Below are 24,097 nucleotides of genomic sequence, written 5' to 3' on the forward strand. Positions count from 1 at the left end.
TTGAGCTTTCTGGGATCTCTGCAACAATAACTGAAATGATACTCAAGTTGGAAACAATGATGAAAGTGTTGTGAAACATCAGGTTTTCTATCCACATACATAGCATTATCTTGGACTGTAAGCAAGGCAATGTTATCTGTTGTTTGTAGCATGCGTCTTTGTTATAAAAACAGAATTCTCAAACCACTTCAAAGATCAGGACTTTAAAAGTACCATTTGAAAGATCTTGTACAAATAGGCAGTAATCCTTTTTAAAACCAATTATGCACAGAAAAGGATTTATCATGTAGTGTCTGTGGTTTTATTTGGATACAATAGAAATTGAATTTTGGAATGAGGATATGTAAATGTGGATTCATATAGCTAGATATGTTTTTCTACACACACAGTTGTGTACAGGATGTGTATCTATAATCATAAATATGTACACAAATACTAAAACAAATAGGTGTCAGTGCAAGATGCAGGGAGGAAAAAAATCCAACACATTGCTGGGTTACAGAAGTGACCCAGAAGACATAATTTACAGTGCTGTAATGAATTTTATCTCCATCTTGGGATTTTCTAATCTTTTAATTCTCTTAAATTTATTTGCTTAGTCAAATCTATATGGTAATGTAGATGGGTTTGGAAAGCTAAAAGGTCAACATTTTCATAATTGGAATGCAAAATTCTTCTTGCATGATGTAGCTAACTCCAGAGCATGTCTGGTTGCACAAGGAAATGCACAACTAAAAAGGTGGAGAAGGAAAGTGCCTTGGCAGCCCTTCATACAGAGAATAAAGTATAGCTAGTCTTTGTATTCTTTATTATATCTACTAATATTAATTAATTAGGTGAGGAATGTGCTCTGTGCATGCTGTATACAGAAGGCTTGTTAAGTGTTGGCAGTCAAGATTTGAGAAAAAACGGGATGAGAGAGGACAGGTGGTAAGTGCAGCTGTATCTGATTCCAGCTTTGTAGCCGTGGAAGGCTCTGAGACAGGCAGTTCGTGTAAGCAGAATGGGAGCCTGGGTAGTCCACCTGGGACTGGCACCTTGCTGTGTCTCTGTTTCTAATTTTACATTGTAGCTGTGTGAAATGTTAAAGAAGTGGAAGGTGGCTGGTTGAATCCCACAAGTTTAAACACATCCTTGCCACCCCCACCTCCCTTCCCTTCAATTTCACTTTTTATCAGAAGATGGATGGGCAATAGAGGATCTGCAACTTTTCCCTGTGGCACTTTTGCATGAGGTTTTTCAGGAGATGGCAAACACAGCTCAGGTGGAACATTTAGCTCTACAGATGCTGTTTCCATGAAGCAGCTGCTTTTCACAGAGCATGTGAAGTGCAGGGAAAGGTTTTGTTTGTTTTGTTAGTTGGATCATTTCCTTCAAGCATGTTCTTAAAGCCCTTTGACTAATGAGAAAACTATAAAGTGTTTATTTTGGCAAGACATAAATAGAATATCATGCTGGAAATCATCCCAAAAAAAAGGAGACATTCTCAGTGTTCAAGCAAATATCCTCTCTCACCTTTTGAAAATTTCTATTCAGAAAACAAGTATAAAATATTTCTATCTCCTTCTACAGAGGGGTGGAAAGACGGAAAATAAAGCAAAAAGGCATTATGTACATGGCCAACTCCCAGGGAGAAAAAAAAAAAATCCATGGATTAATTGCTTTTCTAATGCTTCCATTCCTCCAAGTGAGTTTTCTGAGATGTTACCTTGTATATGTTGTAAGTTGGGCCAGCTGCCTGAAGTAGATTACACAAGTGCCTCCCTCTGACCCTGCTCGGGAATTCAGGAGGGCTAGAGGGAAACTGTGTCTTTTCCATCAATAGAAGCAGTATGGGGCACCTTGTTGCTGCAGTCACTAGGGTTCATTGGAGACTTAGGTTGGTTTCTGTTCCTGCTTCATTGAATAAACGCATTGAAAGGAAGAACAGTCATTCCTCTAAAGGAAGATTTTGGAGGAAAAGATAGCTGTCCTTATTGCTAAAAAGCAGCAATGGGAAGAATTAGAAGGTTTTGTAGGGACAGGGACGTATAGTCTGTACAGTTTGTCTAGAGATTTATGTAGTTTGGATAAGAATTCTGGCTCTGAGCCCTTCTGTATGTCAAACTTGAAATGTGATTAAGATGGGAAAGAATAGACTTCATTTTTTTAATGCTTGTACCAGCGATGTTGACTCTTTCTCTCACCACTTCATATTTTATTTCATTTTGTAAAGTCACTTGAGTTGGATGCATTTTAGGCTACTAATTTATGTAAGATACTCTCTCAGAAGTCAGAGTACAAAAATTGAGGTTCATGCAGAGCAGTATTTTGAAGTCTCAACACATTCTCAGGAAGATGTAAAGCAGTTAAGTAGCATTTATTATGCAGTGGTTGTGAAATAATTTGTTACAGGTTTAAATCAGCCATATTACTGCAGTGTTGATTTTGTAAAGCTCTGATTTTTATTTTTATTTTTTTTATGCAGTAGCAAGCAGCTGTCCTTATTTAATTGATAACTACAGTTTACATTTAATTGTTCTGCTATTTGACCACAAAATGTGAATTACTTGCTTTCAGGAGATTCTGTTTCTTTTGAAATTCTTGTGAACATAAATTCCTTTAAATCAAGCAGTGAATCAAAATGAGTAAATCTACTGGCCGGCTACAAGAGCAGCAATATGGAGGTCTACTGTCTCCTCATCTCAAAATCTTCCCTGAGTATGGTGTGAAGAGGATTTCCTTGGTTCTCTAGGAGTTGGGTTAGGTGATTAGAAAGTTAGGAGTTAGGTGACATTTTATCAGTGTTCCTTGTAAGGAAACAGGGATATAAATAGGAGTCTTTTTAAAAATGGGATATTAAATTAGATGGCTGCAAGCAGTGTGATGAATCTATGAGGACTGCTCTGAAAGTAATGCCTCCTATTTTATTATGTTGGCCCACAATGTCAATATTCTGTAACATTTTGTTGCTGTATGATAGATGGAAGCAAAGGGGCAGTCTGTCAGAATGACATCTGACATGGAAGTGCGTATGAAGTAAAGCTGTGTCGTTGAAGTCTTCTATGCAGAAAAAAATAGCACCCACTGACATTAATCACTGCTTGCGGAACATTTATGGAAACCAAACTGTGAATGCAAATAAGACAGTGGGTGTGTTTCCACAGTAGTGACAGAGACAGTGGGTCACCTGTCTGGTGCAGATTTTTAGGAGCACAACATGTAGGCTCTTGTTCATCACTGGTGAAAATGCATGACTAATGGTGGTGACTATGTAGAAAAACATTGCTTTGTAGCTGAGAATTTGCTCTATCAAACAGCGTTACTGTAGTCTTTGTTGTCATTTCTGTGGAAATAGGAGGCATTACTTTTGGAGCAACCTGTATAGCAGTTACATTCCATTAGGGCTTGAAGTAATTGTGATACAATCTTTATTTTTTATCTACATACTATTTTTTCCTTAGGCCTTTACTTCATTTAGTACATGAGGTCAACATGATTGGACAAAGAGGAGGGACCGTCCAGTGGAGAAAGTGTTCTTGTAGTGACTCTGGCCTTTGTTTTGCTGCAGAATTATAAGGCAAATGAATCCTGAAAATGTAAGGGGGGGGGAAAAAAGGAGAAATTAAAAAAGGAACCTGAATCTCTGACTTGGTACTCCTATGCAGTGAATGCTAAAAGAGTAACTTCAGTTAAACTTTTAAGATGGTATCATTATGTTCCCTGTTCACCATTTCATGGGGAACTCACCTGAGACCATGTTGTGAGACCTGGCCCTAACATCAACTGCAGCTGTTCTATGGATACCTAAAGTTCTGTTATATCAAAATGTATTCTCAAAAATCAAATCATCTCAAGCATGAAAACCAGAGTGGAAACTGACTTCTTTGCAGAATAGAATAAGAGAGATTCTATACCCATAGGTGTGCTATGCAGAAAATGTATTTAGACTGCTAAAGAACTCAGTAGGTAGATGAACATCAGAAAACTCTGCATGAAATGAAATACTGTCTTCGGATGCCTGCTCTAAAAAATTCCAGGACTGCTTATTGAGAAAGTACTTTTTACAGAGTATTTTCCAGTTCTAACTTTCAATGGGGTAGTACTGAAAAGCTCAGAAATAATGTTTCTTTAAATTGATTTTGACATTGTTAATCTTGTATACAGAGTAGGCTGAATTAAGTTTTCTACAAGAATCCTAATTCTGTTATTTTTAAATTTGCTTCATTTTTTGCATGTCTAATGCTCTTCTAACTTAGTTCTAAGCACCCAGAAACTGTTAATTACCCGTATAAGATTTGTCTTGATTGTGGTCTAGCTGTGGCATCATTGCAATAGTCTTCTACACTGGTTATGCACAGATGGTTTGGGTTCAGTCCACATTACTTACTGAAAGAGCCTTGTGTGGAAGTGTCCGTGATACTTAAAGGGCTGGTTTGAGTCTGGAAGTAATTTAGCTCCTTCCCATGTGGAGTTTGAGTTTATTTCTCACCAAGCAGACTTCAGCAACCCCACTCTGACACAAGGAGCTGTTAAGCTGCTTTGTATCCAGATTGCTTCTTTGCTGTCATCTTCAGTGTTAGTGTTACCCAGGGATCCCAGTCCTGTAGGATCCAGCTGATGGAGTGCTGACCAATGATACCATCACAGAAACATTCTTGCATTCATACAGAGGATTTCCAACTGTATGTGGTCACTAGATCATATCATCAATGCAATCACTCAAAAATGTTCTGGAAGTAAATTGGATTCCTGAATGAGATTTCTCATTTAGCTAGATACAGGTAAATAAGAAATTTAAGCTGTTGCACTGATAGATCCAGCCCCTCCATTTTCATGGTTAGCTGGTGGGTGATTCTCTCTCCCCTGCCACCCTGTGTGAAAAGCAGCCACCAATGTCAGACCTCATGTTTTTATATGAAATTAAACTTAGGCCCCCTAACATTTTCCTTCTGTTCTGAATATATTTTACTAGCTTTTTAGTATTGTAACAAAATAAAATGAAAGGCACAGATTCTGTAATTTGCCTTTTGTTGACCATAATTTAGGATTTAATACATTGTTATAAACTTTTTTTTTTTTCCTGAGAATTTTGACAAGGGACAAAAAGTTTAATTGGTGTGCGTTCTGCTTGGATATTAAGCCATCTCAATTCAGTTAGAGAACATAGAAGAAGCCTGAGCAGGACACTGAAGAAGATTTGGCTACATTTATCTTGAAGAATTGTTGTAGGAATATGGAATTCAGTATTCAAAGGAGTTCTCACTTTCACTGTGCTGAAGGAAGAAGGAAAAAAGAATAGTAGGGCTAAAAGAGAATTACAGTTAATTTGGAAGGAGTCTTTGCTCATTATCTGAGATAGGTCAGCACGGAAGAGCATTTTCAATCAATATTTTGGATAAGTGTGAGCTCTGTACTTTAAAAGAATTTGTAATGATGTCTCATCCTGACACCTTTTTCTTATGGGAAGTGCACTTCAGATGCAAGATATGAACTTGTGACTCAAGCACATTCTTTACTATGACATTTAAAAGGAGACCACATAACCCTAAGTTTCGTATAGCAGCAGACATACTTGAAACAGAAAGAATAAAAAGCACATTTAATGAAGTGTTGTATCACTTTGCTTTCTAATGCTGACTTTGGCTTTGTTTAGCCAGTACTTAAATGATAGAGTTTTTCATTAATTTGCCCTAACAAGCATAAAATACAAGAGATGAAAGTGAATTCTTTAATGGCATGCACATTACTGGTATGTGGAGTCTGTAAGAAACATTAGAGACAAGCAGAAGAACAATAAATATCTGAAAAGTGAACGTGTATCAGGAATTCAATTTTGATATCCATCAAGGTATAATTCCAATGCAGAAAATTAGTAGAATATACTCACTATTGTTTTTTAAGGCAGCACACTGAATAAAAAGTTACAAGTGTACTTTTTCCTAAAATTGTTTTATGTTGGAATGCATCTCTCTATATGCAAAGACACAGAAGTCATGATGTAGTCATCTTTTACTTTCAGGCAGTTTGAGGGTTTTTTTGTACTCAGGGCATTGTGGTAAAGACATTGGGACACTGTAAGAAAGTCTTCCTTCCAATTTTTGCTTTGGACACGGGTCTTTGCTTATGTACTATTTTAATTTAGTTGCTGAACTTAAAATTGATTAAATTCTTACAAATCCTGATTTGTACTCTCAATTCAATACTGCCTAAGCAGCAGAGAAAGCTTTTGACTATTCATTGGTGATTTCGGATGGTTTGGATTCAAGTCAGACAGGAAAAACATGACTTTCTATCTGTGCAGCACTGATATTTAAATCAGTTGGTTTCAAGATGGCAGAAGCATTGAAGAAATAGCAAGTTCATATTGTAAACAACAATTTTGGAAGTTTCTTTATACTTTTTTGCCACTAACATTCCAAGCACTTCTCGAATGTCCCCAAAATTTATCATAATGCTTCTGTGTTGTTTGTTCACTTGTTGCATTTCTGTCTGTTGAGATGAAGAAAGAAGATCATCCATAAATCGGACCTTTCTGACTAGTTTAAAACCTTCTATTAAGAAATGTTAAAGGCAGTAGCTAATTAAGGGGTTTTGTAGTGTAATATCTCTTCTACTGTGGAACTTATTTCACAGTCCCTTATTTCAGGAGAGAACAGCATTTGATGTACATTGTCTCATAAAAAAGATATGTGAAAATTAAAACAGCTCCACATAGAATATATGGGGGATTTTTTTGTTTGTTTGTTTGTTTGTTTCCAGTGCAACTCTTCCATGGCATTCCCCAAGCAAACTTTACACCATCAGAATTCTTGAGTTTTACTGAAAATTGGAAAGCTAAGTATAAATTTTGACAGAATTCTTATTAACTTTCTTTCCTACAAAATCCTCTGTGATAAATGATGGGAAATATCAGTGGTAGGAGATTACTGCTTTCGGTGGTACTCTTTGCTTGTCTTTCTTTTCTTGTTCCTCTGTTCTTCAAGAATATAACACCTACTGCTTTTAGCAGTACATGCTTATCCACAAAATATCATAAAAGTTCTGTTTTGAAGACTGACTTCTGGTTTTTGATTAGCAGAAATAGCTTTATGTGCTTATTGGTGTAATGATGACTTTGTATGAGCTTCCTTGCCAAAGTTCTAGTTTATGTATATTTAGACTCCTTACCATACGCAATACTCCTATTTCAGGTTGCTAAGTAGCTCCTTGATTACCTGCTCAGAGTAGCACGTTGCAGAATCAGCTGAGCTTAAAAAACAAAACAAAAAAACTTGAAATTCTGGGACATACTAGCACTGATGGTAGCAATAACATGACAACAGAGCATCACTGATCAACCTGCTTTACAAGGACTGTGCTTCTTTTCTTATTATACAGTAATGCTAGGCATTCTTGTGTGGTTCCTCTTTCTGCTTCCCAAGAATCTTCCTTTTTGTTTAGGAAAAGATGTAAATACTGGGAAATGTGTGTATGTAGGGAGGGAAACTTCAAGAGATGAAAGGAAAAAAAAAAGTCAAGGAGAATCCATTGGTTTATTCACTTCAGAATTGTCAAGTTTTATGCTGGAAGCTTTATTGTTTTCCTAACTAGAAGTGCTGTTGATGACTAAAAATGTTTGGTATGTGAACGCTGTTACTATATAGTTTGTCTTTTGTCTGTTCCTGTTCTACGCCACTTGCTAAATAGTCCAGCTGTGTAACCCATTTTTTAATTTGCACACAGGGCAGGAAACTTAAGACAGTCTGCTTTTTTGATAATCACTGCTGAAGTACCTGGCTGTAGTCAGTTAGGGTACTATTTGCAAATAATCAGGGAAAAAAATAAAACAAGCTTCATATATTCTCAGTTTTCTGTGCTCCAGGTGCAGTCAAAATAAGCCATTGCTGCTCAGACCAATCCTTGATTGCATTTTTTTCCAGCTCTGCATTTCAGTTTCATATGTTTCCCTGTACAAATGCGCAGTTCATTCCTGAGGCTCAGCTTCTTGGCATTTAGAGGAGAAGCTGGAATTCCAGCCCCATGTGCTGGGTGTAACTGATAATGATTGATAAAAGACAGCTAGCACCTGCAAAACCTTTCTTTGTGCAGGGTAAACAGGTTTCTGAGGAGTTCAAGACGGGAGATGCAGAAAGGGGTTGGTTGTTTTTGTGGGTTTTTTTTTTTTTTTTCCTCTCATTCTACAAAGCTTGGTTTGTGCTTCTCTCTTTGTACCTTCAAAGTCAGGATTAGCATTGTTTACAAAGAACGCTTACCTTCATGATGATTAATGGGGAGGGAAAGGCCTTGAAATCAATCACATCTAACACGTTGCCAGACTTAATTGCTCAATCAGCTGCCAAATAGATTGGCTAAGGTAATTTTCTTTGCATCTTGTCTACTGAAATATATTAATTAGAGTTGTTGCTTGTTTAACTATTGCATACATTACTTGGAAGTGTAGTTTGTTTTCCCTGGTTTAGCCCTGATCTAGATAACTATTCTGGACTCTCTCTCAGTTTAGTTATCATTTCTTGCCTATGGATTAAATTGCAATTTAAGTAAAGTTTAATTGAATTAAACATTGTTTGAGGGAGAGTAAAGACCTGATGGGAGGGAGTAAAGAGGATAGCACCAAACTTCAGTGGTGCACATTGAAAAAGGAAGGAGAATTTGACACTAGCTGAAATGCAGGACATTCAGTTTAAATTTAATCTAAAAAAGTCTAAAGTAAAAATGAGTTAAAAAAAAAAAATACTGTGAAGGTGACTGAACATGGACACAGTCTGTTCAGAGAGACTGTGCAGTTTCCAGCATTCAACCCAGCTCTGAACAACTTGTTCCAGCTGCCTCTGGTTTGAGCAGGGCCTGGCCTGGACAGTCTCCAGAGGTGCCATCTCAGTCTGTGAAGTTCTGCTTCACTTTTACAGCTGTTATAAAGCACTGTAAAAGTGATGCCCAAGCATGATAATTCCATTGCTAAAGTTTAAAGATAAGCCTTCTCAGAACTGTACAGATACGTGAACTGTATCATTGGAAATGAGGAGAAACACCTATATGGAGCTTAATTTCTGCCATTCTGCAGCAAGAAGGCATAGCTCAGACTTGGGTACGTAAGCCAATTGGAATTGATGCTGTAGTATTTACAGAAATTGCGTCCTGCATTTGCCCAGTGCATTTGCAGAACTTCTCCCCTCACAAGAAGATCTCTCAGAGAATCTCAGCAATCACTTTCTGCTCCTCAAGAAATGAAGCTGTGTCAGAATATGTGGAAGTCTCATCAGAAAATATTTTTAAAATTCCAGAAGTCTGAATTCTTAAGAAAAATATGTAACTTCATACATATATTGGAAGAGTATTAGTGTTTCAGCCTACATCAATTCAGGTGAGAAGTATCTGCCTGAATTCAACCTTATATGTGCATGCATTATAGTATGTTAACATAATTCAGGGTTACCACACATTCTATGTTTCCACTGGACTTTTTCATGATGAAGTGCCATGGAAGACTAATCCTCTTTTAATGATCATTTAGACAAACTTTTTTTTCTTCTTTTTCTAAACTTACCCAGTGCCTCATTGTATGAACTATTCATACTCATGTTCTGAAGGCAATGGCCCTGCTGGATGCAGAAAAGAAATATGAGCTGCAGAGAAATCAAGGATATAAAAAAAAAAGTCAATTTAAAAGTATTTCTTTAGGGTTTATCAGAAGCAGTCTGTATTCATTTGTACAGTTCCATCAGATTTGTCTAAAGTTTTTTTTCTGAAAATCTTCAAAATACAAGTCAATATTCTTCAATCTGTTAAAAAAAAAAAAAAAAAACTGTTACAAGTTCTTGGTGTCTGCATCAGATCAATGAAAAATGTGACCGTTTTAGTTTGCCACACATGTAAACCTCAACCTGGGGTTGAAATCACATGCATTTCCAGAGCTGAGGATTTTATGTCTTTGTTTGAGATTTTGTTAGAAAAGTTATTTGAGTATTTCATACTTCTGTGCTTGTAGTCAGCCTGTAAAATAGTGCTCTAATCTGGAGTAGACTTTCTCTTTTAGTTTTTTGTTGTTGTTGTTGTTATTGCATATTTATTTTTAATTGTGAAATGTACCCAAATGTGTGTTGTTAAGTGTTATTAATCTTGTAAAACATATTGAAATGTGTTGCTTCCAATATAAAATAAGAATTAAGACAATTACAATTAACCAGTTAAAGTTTTTATAATGCATGTGCCTAAGTCAGTTCAAATAGAAAGCAATTCAGCTGGTTAACCTCTAATAGAGTCAACTCGGAGTGTATCCTTTCCTTACATTCATATCAAATGAACTGCAAGAAATATGACAAAGGAAGCACTGGAGCAGGTGCAGTTCTGGTATGGTCACTTGGTATCACTCTGGCTGGTGTATTGCCACAGGGGTTGCACATCAAGTAAAGAACCAGCTTTTTCTGAAATAGTTGAGCCAATTAAAGCCGACTTATGTTCTTTGAACTTGCTAGGCACTGTTTCTGAAAAGAGCACTGGAGGAGAGTGGTGGAAAGAGAAGCATACAGGAGCAAAAACTGTGAGGGCTTTCTGAGGTCCTGGAATGTCAGTGTTGTCTGTGTCCTGGAAAAGACCCATGCTTCTCTCTTGTGAAGTGCTAGGGACACTAAGAGCCATTGGTAGTAAGCTTTAGGAAAGGGAGATTTGTGTGTGTGTGCTCTGTGGAAATGGCAACCAGAGCACTTCTAGTTCAGGGGCTTCAGGAAGAGTTACAAACACAGCAGACGAGGGATCCTCTGCTCTCCACATACAGCAGTCACAGCTGGTCAAGTTGTTGTGCTTCCTATGTCTGCTTTATTGCCAAAGCTGCATCAGCAATTAATTTCTTAGGAACAAAAGTGTTTATCCATCTTCTCCACTGATTATTTCTGAGACTTCTTGGAGCACAAATGATCATAAATGTAATCAGTGGCTCACCAAAATTAAGGTTATTATTAAGATGAGCGATTAGGTAAGATAGAGTAACAACAATGAATAGTGAAGGTCTTTCTGTTGTGCCAGGTGCATCAAGTTATAAATCTCCCTCAGTATTTACTGTGGGCTTTTGTGGGTGATGGAAACTATTGCCTGCCTGTACCACTTATGAGCTTACAGTTAAGCATGGAGGTTTAACAGCCTGACTGAAATAATACTTGCCAAAGCACATGTGTGCCATCTCTCTAGATTTAAATTAATACATGCTGGGCAATGAGTGGATTGAAAGCAGTCGCGTGCATGAGGGCCTGAGAGTGCTGGTGGACAAAAACCTGAATGTAAGTTGGTGGTGCATGCTTGCACATTGGAGAAAGCCGATCATATCCTGGTCTGTACCAGAGGAATTGAGGCCAGCAGGGTGAGGGATGTGATTGTCTCCCTCTGCTTCACTCTCCTGAGACCCCATCTGAAGTACTGGCTGCAGGCCTGGGACCCCCAGCACATAAAGGACATGGACCTGTTGGAGCGAGTCCAGAGAAAGCCACAAGGATGATTAAAGGCTGGAGCACCTCTCCTACAAAAAAAAGCTGAGGGAGCTGGGTTTATTTGGCCTGGGGAAGAGAAAGCTCCAGAGCTTTCAGAGCTTCCCTTCCAGTGTAGGAGGGAGACTCTTTATCAGGGAGCGTACTGATATGATAAGGGGAAACAGAACTAAACTAAACTAAAAGAGGGAAGATTATATGAGGGGTTAGGAGAACATTTTTTTACTCAGAGGGTGATGAGGCACTGGCACAGGCTGTTAGAGTTGTGGATGGCCCTTCCTTAGGAAGGCTTAAGGCCAGGTTGGATGGGGCTTTGGGCAGCCTCATTTAGTCCCTGCCCATGCCAAGGGGGTTGGAACTAGATGGTCTTTAAAGGTCCTTCCAACCCTGGCTATTCTATCATCCTAAGACTAGAAGCTAGATTTCCGGAAGTGTCAACTAACATAAAATTCTCATTTATAGTAGCAATGCTCTGCATCTATGTATGGAATTATCTTTGCAGTTTCAGCTCACAACTTTGTTTCTGAGGTGTGTATTTTGTGAGGCAGTTCAGTTCTTAGTCTAGTATGGGTTAATGTGAGAGCCCTGTGAGCTAATTTCTTAGCGTGTTTCAGTACGATGCCTGTGATAATGGAAAGAACAAATGAGCAAGGGCTAAAAGAAAGGATTAGACAAGAAAGGATTTAAAGAAACTTTGATATGAAACAAAATGTTCTTGCACTTGTAGCCAAGAATAAAAATGTTTTTAACTTCCTGGATAACATTGTGATATCTCTAATAAGAGTAAAAAAAAAAAAAAAGGGGAATAGGTATATAAGCAACAGATTTTGCACAGCAGCTGAAACTAAGCATACCAGTAGCAACAAATCATAAGAAAAATTTTCAAAACTTAAATTGGTTCCAGGGTTGTGGAGTGAGTGCAAGTCACAAAGTTTGGTACAGTGCTTCTTTGTAAGGTGGATTCCAGACCTTTGGTTTTACCTGATGTCAGCTATTACAAACTTGGATCTGTACTGTATTAATTTCCAATTAGCTGTGTGGTACCAAAGGTATAATTAATATTGATTTCTCATCACCATTAGTGGACTTTAGTGAACTGTGGCATTCTATCCTTGAATATAAGGTATAGTGTGCAAGTGCTGATGATTGTTGTTAAATAGCTGACCGTATACACTGCAACTGCTGCTGATGAGGTGCCTGTTCAATTTTGGCCAGAAATCTTCCCTGGGAGCAAAAACCAGCAGAGGCAGGATTTGGCATTAGCCCACTTCACTGTGTATGTTTTCCTATTCTGATTCAAACAAAAAGATGCATCACTACATAACTCTTGACATGATGAATGGCATTTTGTCTCCTCAGAAACTGAAAGCAGATAGTGCTTTTGCTCATTCAGTGCTGGTGGTAAAATCTGAAACAGATATAAAAGGTTAGAGAATCAGATGTGTGGTCAGGAAACAGCTTGACATTCTGGATGAGAAAGATTTACTTAGTGATGCTGATTGTGATAATGTTTTGGACTACAGTTTTTCCCAGTGGTCCTGTTAACTTTATACAGGATCCCAGGAGAGTATTAGTGCCAGTACTGGCAAGTTTTGAGAGGCCTCCTTAAACCTCTTATTTCACAGAAACCTATGAAGTTTCTGGCTGATCTATCCTTTTCTAGCTAAGCCTTTACAAAGAAATGCATCAATTTTCCATAGCTACTTGAAAGTAGCTATGGGTAAAGTCACAAACTACTTTCACATTAGATTAAGGGTTTGACAAGGGTAGTGGGAACAAAGAAATTCCAAATTAAGTCTGCTCCATATTTAAACTTCCCACTCCCAGCCCCCTATTTCACAATAGCAAAATTTTCTCATGCAAGCATGTTGTTGATATACTTCCAAAGAGAATTTCAGTTAGCCGAGAGGTGGGATTAAATGGATTAAATAACCTCCTTGATTTTCAGTGAAAAGGAGTTTGATTGAAGGCATGTACGAGTGCAAACTTAGATGATCGCAGACTAGCTTGTCCTTCTGAATAACCGCAGGCTCCCTTGCAAATTAGCTTGCCTTTCCAGGCTGAAGATGTGTGTGTTGCCATGCCTGTGCAAGCAGATATGCATGTGGGGAGAAATGTGTATGAGGAGCATGCACTATAGCCACAGGTATTGTAGTGATCTATCTACAGCCATAGGCTGAGATGTAGGATAATAGTTGTACAGTAAGGCTACAGGGGAATATCAAATGGTGGCCAGTCTGCCCTCTGTGTCCATGTATTACAAAGCTGGTGTGTGCTGCTCAGTCAGCCCCAAGCCTCAGGAGAGCCTTCAGCCCATCAGCTGGGCATACCCACTATATTTTTGTTTCTCTCCCTTCTACCACAGTACTGCGTGGTTTCCAAGCGCTAATTCTGCTTGTCAGCACAGACAATTGACGTAATATGAAAAACAACAAAAAAAAAAAATCTTTTTTTTTTTTTTTTACTCTTTTCATGGAATTCTTTTCCTTCTCTAAGAATTTATCAGGCATCAGTTTTGTATAAAGTACACAGATATACTTACTCTTCCTTCTAATGAAAGACAACTTCCCCTCAGCCCTGCCTATCCTGTCTGCTTTCATTTTTCTGACCCCTAACAATTTGAAGCTCTGTTCCAAGGTCTGTCAGCAGCTGATAACTTGATGTGTGGCAGATAACTGCTGAGGCCATACCTTGTATGTGTACAACATGACTCTGCAGCAAACGTATCTTCTGTCTCTAGCCATTTTGTGGCGTTCTTTTTTTTCTCCTCTATGGCTTATTGGTAACTAGTTCAAGTGGCATCAGTAGTGGTTTTTATCATATGTTACTAACTTTTTAACTACAGTCTAAAGATCCATTCTGTTGCTGAAAAGATACAGTTACTACCATATACTTGGGATGGCATCTGTGACAAAAAGTAATTTAAAAAAAAATGGTGGAGGAAAAATTGGGAGAGGAGGGGCAAGATTAGTAGTAGGTTACACCTGTCAGGGATCCCTTAAACAGTTTTATGTCTTCTTTCTATGGTCTACTGATTTGCCTTAACCTATTGCTATGAAGAGTTACATCTAGGAGCTGAAGAATAACGTATCCCATATCTCATTTAAGCATCTAGTCTAAGTATGAGAAGTAATTTTGTACTGTGTACATGCTTTGCCTTTAAAAGCAAATTTCTTGTTGCCTTTGATTTCTGTATTAATTTGGAAAGATGCGCCAAGCATAAAATTTGTATCACATTTGTTTCAAATTCAAATTAAATTCCCTTACCCCCAAAAAAAAGAATTTATAACAAAGGAAAAAAAAAAGCAGCTTGGTGACCTTATCATGGCTGGATCTCATCCTGATTAAGGGCCAAATCTTTTTGGTACTGAAAGGAAGTAAAAACAAGAATTAAGAACTTTCTCTGATTACTGATGGGGATATCAGCGTTCTCTTTCTTAGGCCTGCAAGGAAATGCTACAAAGAAGGCATTTATTCAGTCAGTGTAATTCTTATCTCTTTTCTGACTGCCTTACATCTTTTATTTTACCTTAACACTTGGACTTCTGTCCCTCCCACTTAATTTTATTCACCCGAGACATGTCTTAAAAGCTTGGTGAATGATTACTTCCTGTTTAGCAGCAGAGAGAGACAGCACATCCCAAGGGCATAGCAGCTGCTTAAGATTATCTCCTTTACACCATTTTCTTGCTCTCCTTTTTCTCTGTCTTCATAACTGTATAAGGTCAGGCTTTGCTTCTAGTTTGTTATAACAGATGAGATAAGAAATGTAAGTACCTAATATTAGTATCTACTTAAAAAAAAAAAAAAAAAAAAAAAAGTAAGTATACCAACTAGAGCAGAGAAGAAAGGAGGAGACAACTTTAAAGTGAAAGTTAGCTGCTCAACTATAGGGTGCTTAAGTTGCTCACCTGACACGGATTTCTTTGAAAACTTCCCCTACGGTTGAAAACCTCCCCCCCAGTACTACATAGTTCACAACCTATGTGAAAGTCAACAAATGCTCAGAATGTGTTCAGAAGATTACTAATGTTGTTATTTTCCTTATCTTGTGTTGTTTTTTTTCTTTATTTTTCCCCCATAAGGTGGTGTAGAAGGGGTTTGTCAAGTTGTGCCTTATATAGTTGAGTTGTTATGCCAAGAGACTGTGCTGAAAGGTGTTACATCAGTGATTTCTTTTTCATCCCACTGTGCTTTGATCTCCTTCTATAAAGCAGAAGATCTAAAAGTGGAAACTTTTGAAGATGGTAGATGAATTTTGCTAATCCACTTTTCATAATCCTTATGAAAAACATCTATTCTTATCAGTCTAAAAAGATTTAGTGACTGTTATCTCTAGAAAGCCTTATATTATCAGGATTACAAACTTTGGAATTATTGTTATGAAATATTTTGCTAGCATGTTTTGAAATGTTGTTAATATTTCAGAATAAATGGATAAAGATGATTTATTGTAGGCCATGCTTTGTTGTATTTTCTCACTAAAATGGAGAAATGCAAAGGTGAATATTCACTGTTCTTTTTTAATTGCCCTGCTTTAATTTCAGATTACTGAAATTAACTGAAATAGTCAACATAATGCAAGTGTCCTGATCCTGAGCATTATATGGTGCTGAAACGAGTGGTAGAAGTTTTGGCTCATGAGGTCTAGCCCATTATTTGTAATGGGTCCACTGCAACGCCAAGAAGCATTTACACAGAATACTATTTGCAGAATTTGAGGGAATAAAATACAACATCTTTTAGAAAGAAACAAGTATCCATGCTTACCACTGCACAAAATTCACACTTACATCGTGGAGATGAAGTCAGTAAAGTGTCTGCGGTTGCCCAGGATCTCATTTAGAAGAATCCTACACATTATATCTTCTGTTAGTTGAGCTCTCTGTGTCTCTGCAAAATAGTGCTTACAGTAAATTGTCAGCAATGCTTAGGGTTGTAATGTGTGTGTGTGTGTGTATATATATAAGGGTTTGTTTTTTTTTTTTTTTCGTTTCTTTGCAATAGCCTTGGGCCAGATTATGCTCTACGTTGATGGCATGAATGGAGTAATAAACCATAATGAAACCATCCAATGGCTGTACACACTTATTGGGTCAAAGGTAAGACACTCACCAAAATTCTTGTTTTAAATGTTTTTGGATATTTTTAAATGCATTTTATTTGTATTAGCTGTGCATTAGTGTTTTAATAGATTGTGCACTGGTTTCTAAATGAGTATATAACTCACTGCCTAGAAACGAGGGCACGCTGGGCTGTTATTTCTATTCCATCCTTTTCCTGCTCTTTTATGTTGGTGGTACATACTCTGGTTAAGACAGCAAAGGCACTAGGATCAAAAAATATCCCAGGTTGGAAGGCACTCACAAGAATCATCGAGTCCAGCTCCTGGCTCCACTCAGGACCACCCAAACAACAAACCCTATGTCTGGGAACATTGTCAAAATGCCCCTTGAACTCTGGCAGCTTGGGGTCTTGACCGCTGCCCTGGGGAGTCTGTTCTGGTGCAGACCCTTTCCCTAACCCCCAGCTGCCCCTCCCCTGACACAGCTCCATGCTGTTCCCTCGGGCCCTCGGGTGACAGCAACTGTCACAGAGAGCAGAGCTCAGTGCTGCCCCTTCGCTCCCTGTGAGGAGCAGCAGCCGCCATGAGGCCTCCCCTCAGCTCCTCTGCTCTGGGCTGAGCTAGAGATGCCTTCATTACTGTCTGTATGCTGCCATTGCAGTTGACCGTAGAGAAGTTTTTTTTGTTTGTTTGTTTGTTTATTTCCTTTGCAGTTAACAAGATATTCATTGAATCTCTTTTTCAGAGTTCTCTTCCCTCCCTTTCCATTCTATGAATGCAAATCTTTTTCTATAGTTCAGCCATTGCACACTGCTCTACTTTGCTGAGCACTGGGGAAGGCAAATTCAGAGTGGCTTTCTTCTTGTGCTTAGAGAGCCCTAGAAGACAAAATCTGGTTCCTGCCTACAACAGATTTTTTGTTGGTCCTTGCATGTGAGGAGGCAACAACTGAAGCCCTATACCAGAATCTTTGCCACTTGAGTGGAGTAAAAGTTTATGTAGTGCACAATCCACTTTTAAGGCTATCGGTTTTGGAAGTTGAAAAGGAAGCAGAACATAAATTCTGCTTACACTCCATCCCGAATAGTTACAGTGTAGGTAAAGCCACAAATCTGCAATCTATTGGCTCTCTGTCTTCACTTGAAGTTTGTGAAATCCCACAGGAACTGCTCCTGTCATTTAGACCTGCTTGGGATGGTTCTGAATGACACAGTAACTGGAACAGCTATTCTTAACAACTTAAAAGATGCCATAATTGGTGGAGCTGAATCCATTGTTAGAATTAGTAAGAAATTTCCAGGAATTTTTCCTCAAGTGTCCGAGTCACAGAAAGTTGCTATTTGGATTCTATAGCGACATAGAGACGCTGCTGCTTTTCGCCTTTCTCTCTTAAAAATAGCTTTCATAACAGAAAGGAAAAAAAAAGAAAGAAAGAAAGAAAGAAAGACTCTGTGTCCCATAGGCTCCTTTTAACCACTACAGTTTTTTTCTACAATATGCAAATTTCCCTGCTTTAGAAGATGAGTAAGCCAAAGAATAGATACTAAAGCATTAAAAGAATTGATTTATCTTGAGTTGACTGCTACTACAGGTAGATATGTAAAAGTAAGATAATAATTGTGGCTATCAAGCATCAGGCTTACTGGACATGATTAATGAGCAGTTCATATTTGGGAGAAGATGAGAACATTTTCCCCACATAAAGTGTTCCACTGTTGGCTGGATGTTACTCTGGGCATTTTGCCCTCTCAAAGCAGGGAATGTTAGCCACAGTTGGAAATGCAGTGCCAGAAGAGAAAGAAATGAATTTCTTGCTATGGATCCTCATTTTCTATGGGACAGATGAAAGAAACAAGCAAAGCAAAGAAGAAAAAAATGGCTGTGGTACCCACAATTATTTTAATTCTCTAATGAACCTAGTGGAGGAGAAATAGCTGTATTTCTACCTGCAGAATAATTTCTGGCTAAATTTTCTTGACCAGAGTACTTTAGCTCTTCAGTCCTTAAACTCCTTTCTCCCTCCCCCATGGTCAGCCCAAATGATTATCTCCATATCCTGGCTCAGTGCCTGCAACTAAGGAATGCAGGCAATGTGCTTTAAATAGTTTGGTTTCAGGTAGCATCAAAGTTGATTTTTCATTATTGTTTGACTGTCTTGGAAAAGATTTAAGTCCATGTCTGTGTGCCAGAAGCTAATCGAAGGTATGACAGGCTTACTATCACAGTGCTGTGATAGCTGCTTTATGTTCTTTACAATTTTTTTGGCTTTCTGCAAACAGCAAAACCATGGAATTTGCAACACACCTACAGCCTAATTTGCAGTCCTGCTCTCCTGGTTCCTTCTCTGCAAAAAAAAAAGGGGGGGAAACATTTTTTAATACTGCTGAACAAAAAGGAATAGTAAAAGTGCCGATTAAGTATCAGGACACATACCTTTAAGAGGAAACAGACGGTATGTAGTCATTCAGCTGCCACAGCTGCAGATGGATACATTGCTTCTTGTCCTCTCAAAAATTCTGATGAAGTTTAATAAATTCAGCAGTGGAGATGGTTGAATCTTTTTCATTGCAGATTTTTTTTTCTGTCAAATTCTGTAATGGTTTTGACCCTTTGCTGTTATTTGCTCTTCTGAATTTGTGTAAGGCTACTGGCTCTGTCTCTCATGATCACTTTGAGTAGAAGATGTTTGCGTACACTTTTCCACCACAAGGACTTGTGTTCAGCAAGGGACCTTAGGGTTTGTCATGCTCAGCACTGTGACAGCCATAATTTTGGCACCCAGTGATACTTCTGTTCAGGGATGGGGAAAGGAAGAGGACTAAATCTTGAAATTAGTGAGAAAGAATGAGTATAAGCAATTAAGTGAAATCTTGTCTAGATTGTCACCATTATATGCCAGACTAGTTGCTTATATAGTTGGATTATTTGAAGGCACTGGTGATTTTGACACTGTAGTGTAAGCTTTTGGTGAGCTGGTTAAAATTCCAGTGGCATGACTGAATTAGTGCTGCTACCCTTCCACTGGTTAAGAGGCATCAGATCAAGGGACTGAAAACAGGAAAGAAAGTTATTCTTAGATTACTCATTTGGTAGTGGAGAAAGAGCCTCCTGTTTCAATTTGGCGTTGCACAGGCATTAGATTGGAAATTTTGAGTTAGCAGTACCTTTCTTTTGCCACACTGTTTAAGAAGAAGAGCATTATCAGCAAATCCCAGACTCTCAGGGCCTCTGCGGACCTTTACAGGACACCTGTATCCACATGTGACCAAGCCAGTGGACTTTCACAGCCTTTCTGTCCACTGCTTTCCAGTCAACAGTGGCTAATAGATCAGTGGTGTATTACATCTACAATGTAATCTCACTTTAAATATAAATATATCTACTATTTTGTCATTATTATAGTGGACTATAACAGAACCAAGTTACTGATCATCTTAAATAAGCTAGAAGTTATGTACAAGGGAAGTATCTATGTCAACAAAGTTTACACTCAGCATTCATTGGTGGCATGGAAAGTTCATGCAAGATAATATGCTTTAAAATCAAACCAGAAGTACAAACGTTGACTCAATGAATGTTAGTCAGCAGTCCTTTCAAAATTGCTCCTTTATTATTTTTCTTTTTCAGTGATCTTGCCTTAAGTGACTACATGCTGTAACACAGATTAAACCTAGATTAAACCTTACAACATTTGGGAAGTTATATTTTACCAGTTCCTTGTTTTTTTTTTGTTTGTTTGTTTGTTTTCTGCTGGCTGTACGCTGCTGCTGCTGAAATTAGAATTAAATTGCAGGTCACATTTAGCCTGGTTGTAAAGGGACCTGAGGCTTTTGTTTATGCTGGCACCTTGGAGCCGTATGGAGGTCTCTTGTAGATCACCTGCTGATATAGAATCTTGATTTGATGGTGGTAGGCAGGGCTGTTGGAAAACTTCTTTTACCCAAAACAACAAACACCAGGTTAAAGACGTGTAAATTCTAAGATGTATTAAGTCCTTGTAATGTGTTTTTCATCTGTTAGCATATATGAGGTAATATGTATTATCTTTCATATGCATTGATATTCACTCTGAACTGTTAATAGAAAGCATACAGCGGTGTATCATTGTCATTCCCTCTCCAGTACTAGTTACCCAGTGTTTACAAAATGTACATTTCTGAACAAAACATCTTGGAGAAAACCCAACTATTTATACCATCCGCTAGAGGAAGCAGTTCTTTTGCATCCCAAACCTGAAAGCTTTTGCCACTTCACATTAGTCTTCAAATGTAGAAGACATTAAACATTCCAAAACTTGAATCTTGTTTCACCTTTTTTATTCCCCCACATTTCTGACTGCTACTGATAATGATTATTTTTTTCCCATTTGATGATCCAGGCTGTTCTAATTTTCCCCCAGGGGAGCTAAAGCCCCTTTTTGGCATTGTTTTCTGTGGAAAGTAATCCATTTTCAAAGTGGTGCTGGGTAACTTCAGAAGTCTGGGAGGAATGTTAGGCCTAGGCTGACACAACAAGGTTGATTAAAGATTCCTATCTCACATCTTGTTCTAATTTTTTTTTCTTTTTCTTTTTTTTTTTTTAATTTGCTTCTGTCTGGGTCCTATATTGCAAGGTTAAATATAAATTTTAACTAGCAAGTTATTCCTGTGCCTTGTTTCAATCTTTTGCTTCCCTTTGTATTGAAGTACTAATGTTCTGAATATTTTAAATATAATCCAATACAAAAGCAGAAGAAGAATGATTTCAAATCAAAAGAAAGGAAAAAACTACAATGTTCAATCAGGACATAGCTGTAGTGAATTTGTTGATTCCAGAATAAAATTTCTCTTTTCAGAAGAAAAGTTCAGTAGACCTTTTTCCAGTGAGGTTACAGTGACATGTTGAAACATGATACTTGATGGGTCTGTCATTTCATTAGAATTTTGTGAGAAATGACATTCTTCATTGCACAGAGCACTAAACCTAATTTTGCAAGTGAGTAATTTAAGGTATGTAAAGGCAAATAGGTTAGGTACTTAGTGAAATCAATGTGTTTCACAAGCCTTTTACACGTGCACCCAACTCAAGCTGTAAGAATGGCAGAGAATACTGTAGAGCTTGAACTAAGTCTTTTTCTCAGAAAGTTTGTCTCCAAATCCTATACAAATGGACGTTAAATTGGATCTACAGATCTATACTGTAAAGTGGTTCATAGACATGGAGAAGGTCAGAATTCAAGGAGAATTAAAAAATCTGAGTGAGACTGAGTATACTAGCTTGAGTAGCATGGAAAACCAAAACGTGTTAAACTAACTCAACACAAGAGAGACATTGGATGGTTTAATCTCTTGATGAGTTTCTTGAAAATGTGTTGTATTGGCATTTCTTGAATTTTTCTGAATACACATATATATAAGTCATTGCATATGCATGACCTGTTCTGAGTTAAGAGTGCCTAGAAGGTGAAATGGAATATGCATAATAATATGCCAGATTTTTTAGCAGAAAGTAGTGCTGTATAATTTTCTTGGACTTCACTTTTATTGTGTACAAATATGATCTAGAAAAACTGGCCTGCTAGAAAAATTAAGCATGCAGGAGAAAATGCACATGAACGTAATCAAAGTCAGTATATAAACTGTGCTGTCAACTTCTCAGTCTGTTGCCTTTATGATTAATTAACTCATTTGCAGCTTCTTACAAGTGAGGCTTCATATACAGTTTGTTTATAAGCAGCACAGATTGTGATGTTTCTTCAGGAAACCTGTATTTTTGTTCCATTTTCATGCCTACTCCAGGCAGAAAAGCCCATTAGGTATTATTGTTTTGGGTACTCAAGCTACTTTCCTTCCTAGAAAGTAAGGCTCTCCCCTAAAGTAAGCATGGTCTCCTTTGTGCACTTTCCTGTACTCAAGAGGTTGAGATAAGTGAAGAGGTACAACTGCTTTGAGTTCAGTGAAACTGTAAACATCCATGTCTGTCTAGGAGCTGCTGCTTACATTTAATCTGATGTGCATTTAGACATTGAACTATTGTCATGAAAATGGTTGTGAGAGGGAGAAACAAAATCCTGGCTTTATAAGAAATAAACTTTCCCATTTCCAGCCTTCGGAGGGCCTGAGCCAAATCTTACCAGCTTCCCTCAATCTTTCACTGAGAATCTGAAACTGCGCTGTTGCATGAACATAGTTTGTTTTGAATTGTATTTAATTAGTGCTTTGAAGATAGGGATCAAGATGTTGCAATAAACTTGGATTAGGATAAGCCAGCAAGTGCAGACTCCATTATGTAGTCATTGTGGTCCAACTTAACAGGCAGACTACTTCAAGTCCTCTGTTTTTTTTACAAACTATATTTGTAGATTATTTTTAAAGTCATCAAACATGGTTGTTAGCAGTAGGTCCAGTTCTGCAGCAGTAAGTATGCCTTCAGCTCAGCCTGTTGCATTAATTTATGGATATTTTGAAGGGATAAATACCAATTTTTCTGCGTTCAGGGTGAATTCTTGTAGATAAAGACAATGCTTAGAAAACACAAGTTCCCCTACATCATGTCAGAGATCTAATTTCAACTCATTTGAAGTGGAGAATGAGAAAATATAATGATTAACTGCCAACAATGTGGTGAATGTTCAGGCTCAACTTTTCACTCTGTCACATCTATTCAAGTATGTATGCGAAAATGTTCTGTTAGCAAGGAGTGAAAAATATTCACATATTTCTAGAAAATACCATGCATCTATATGGATGTACAAATTTCTTGTTATAAATGAAAGGCATGAAGAAGAAAAAAGCAAGTGTAATACTTGAATTATGTAGGGAGTAGAAAAGAAAAACATAAAAATCAGTGTTAGCTTTTAGAATTGCATTGGTCTCTTTCACTGAAGTAGTTCAGATTCAGAGATAATTTGTGAGCAACTTACTGTGCCTCAGGTCCTAGCTTTTAATATCTTCTGTTACTAGTATTTTTTAACAAGCACTGAGTCCAGCATTCATATGAAAGAGGAAGGTGCAGGTGGAAAGCTTGTTTGTATTGAGACATGTGAGTAAAGAAAATGGAACCCACTTGTCTTTACAGCATGCCTGAAGCCACCAGTTTGAAAGATCCTTAACTATAAAATCAATTGACTCAACAAGAAAAACAGTAAATTTTCAACTGTAAGTTGTCAGCTGGAAAAGAGTGAAGAAATACCAAATAGTTGCTCCAAGGATAAAAAGCAGATGGAGATAGTTGTAATCCAAGCTTACTGTACGTGCCATCAGATGCAAGAAGTGTGCTTCCCTGAAATACTTACGCATATCTAAACAAAGAAATCAATTTGGCCTGCCTGTATAAAACATTGCTGTCATAGTGCCAGAGCTATTGGGATAGCTAAGTTGTAATTTTGCAGATAGAAATATGGTTAGTCCCAAGTCAGGATTACAGAAAGCTGCATTTTAAGGAGATACAGCATGTTATGAAAATGAAATAGGCAGTTGTGATGTGCGGTGGCAGCAGGGCCTTGAGTCTGGGTGAACAGGGAATCAGAGTCTGTATGGCATGTGGTGGCAGAGAAGTACGCAACATCAGTGTGAAAAAATAAGAGAACAAAACATAA

At 37.8% G+C, this 24,097-nt stretch overlaps 1 protein-coding gene across 15 annotated transcripts in view; it reads left to right on the plus strand.

The window, feature by feature from the left end:
* FHOD3 (formin homology 2 domain containing 3) overlaps positions 1 to 24,097 on the plus strand; it is a 370,010-nt gene that overhangs the window by 203,895 nt on the left and 142,018 nt on the right. For all 15 annotated transcript variants that reach the window (XM_040695607.2, XM_015282358.4, XM_040695604.2 and 12 more), the window contains exon 6: positions 16,464 to 16,558. In XM_040695607.2, coding sequence (XP_040551541.1) covers positions 16,464 to 16,558 — 95 coding nt within the window. The remainder of the gene's footprint in view (positions 1 to 16,463; positions 16,559 to 24,097) is intronic.

The sequence above is a fragment of the Gallus gallus genome, chromosome 2 (genome assembly GCF_016699485.2).
Source record: "Gallus gallus isolate bGalGal1 chromosome 2, bGalGal1.mat.broiler.GRCg7b, whole genome shotgun sequence".
Taxonomy (NCBI): domain Eukaryota; kingdom Metazoa; phylum Chordata; class Aves; order Galliformes; family Phasianidae; genus Gallus; species Gallus gallus.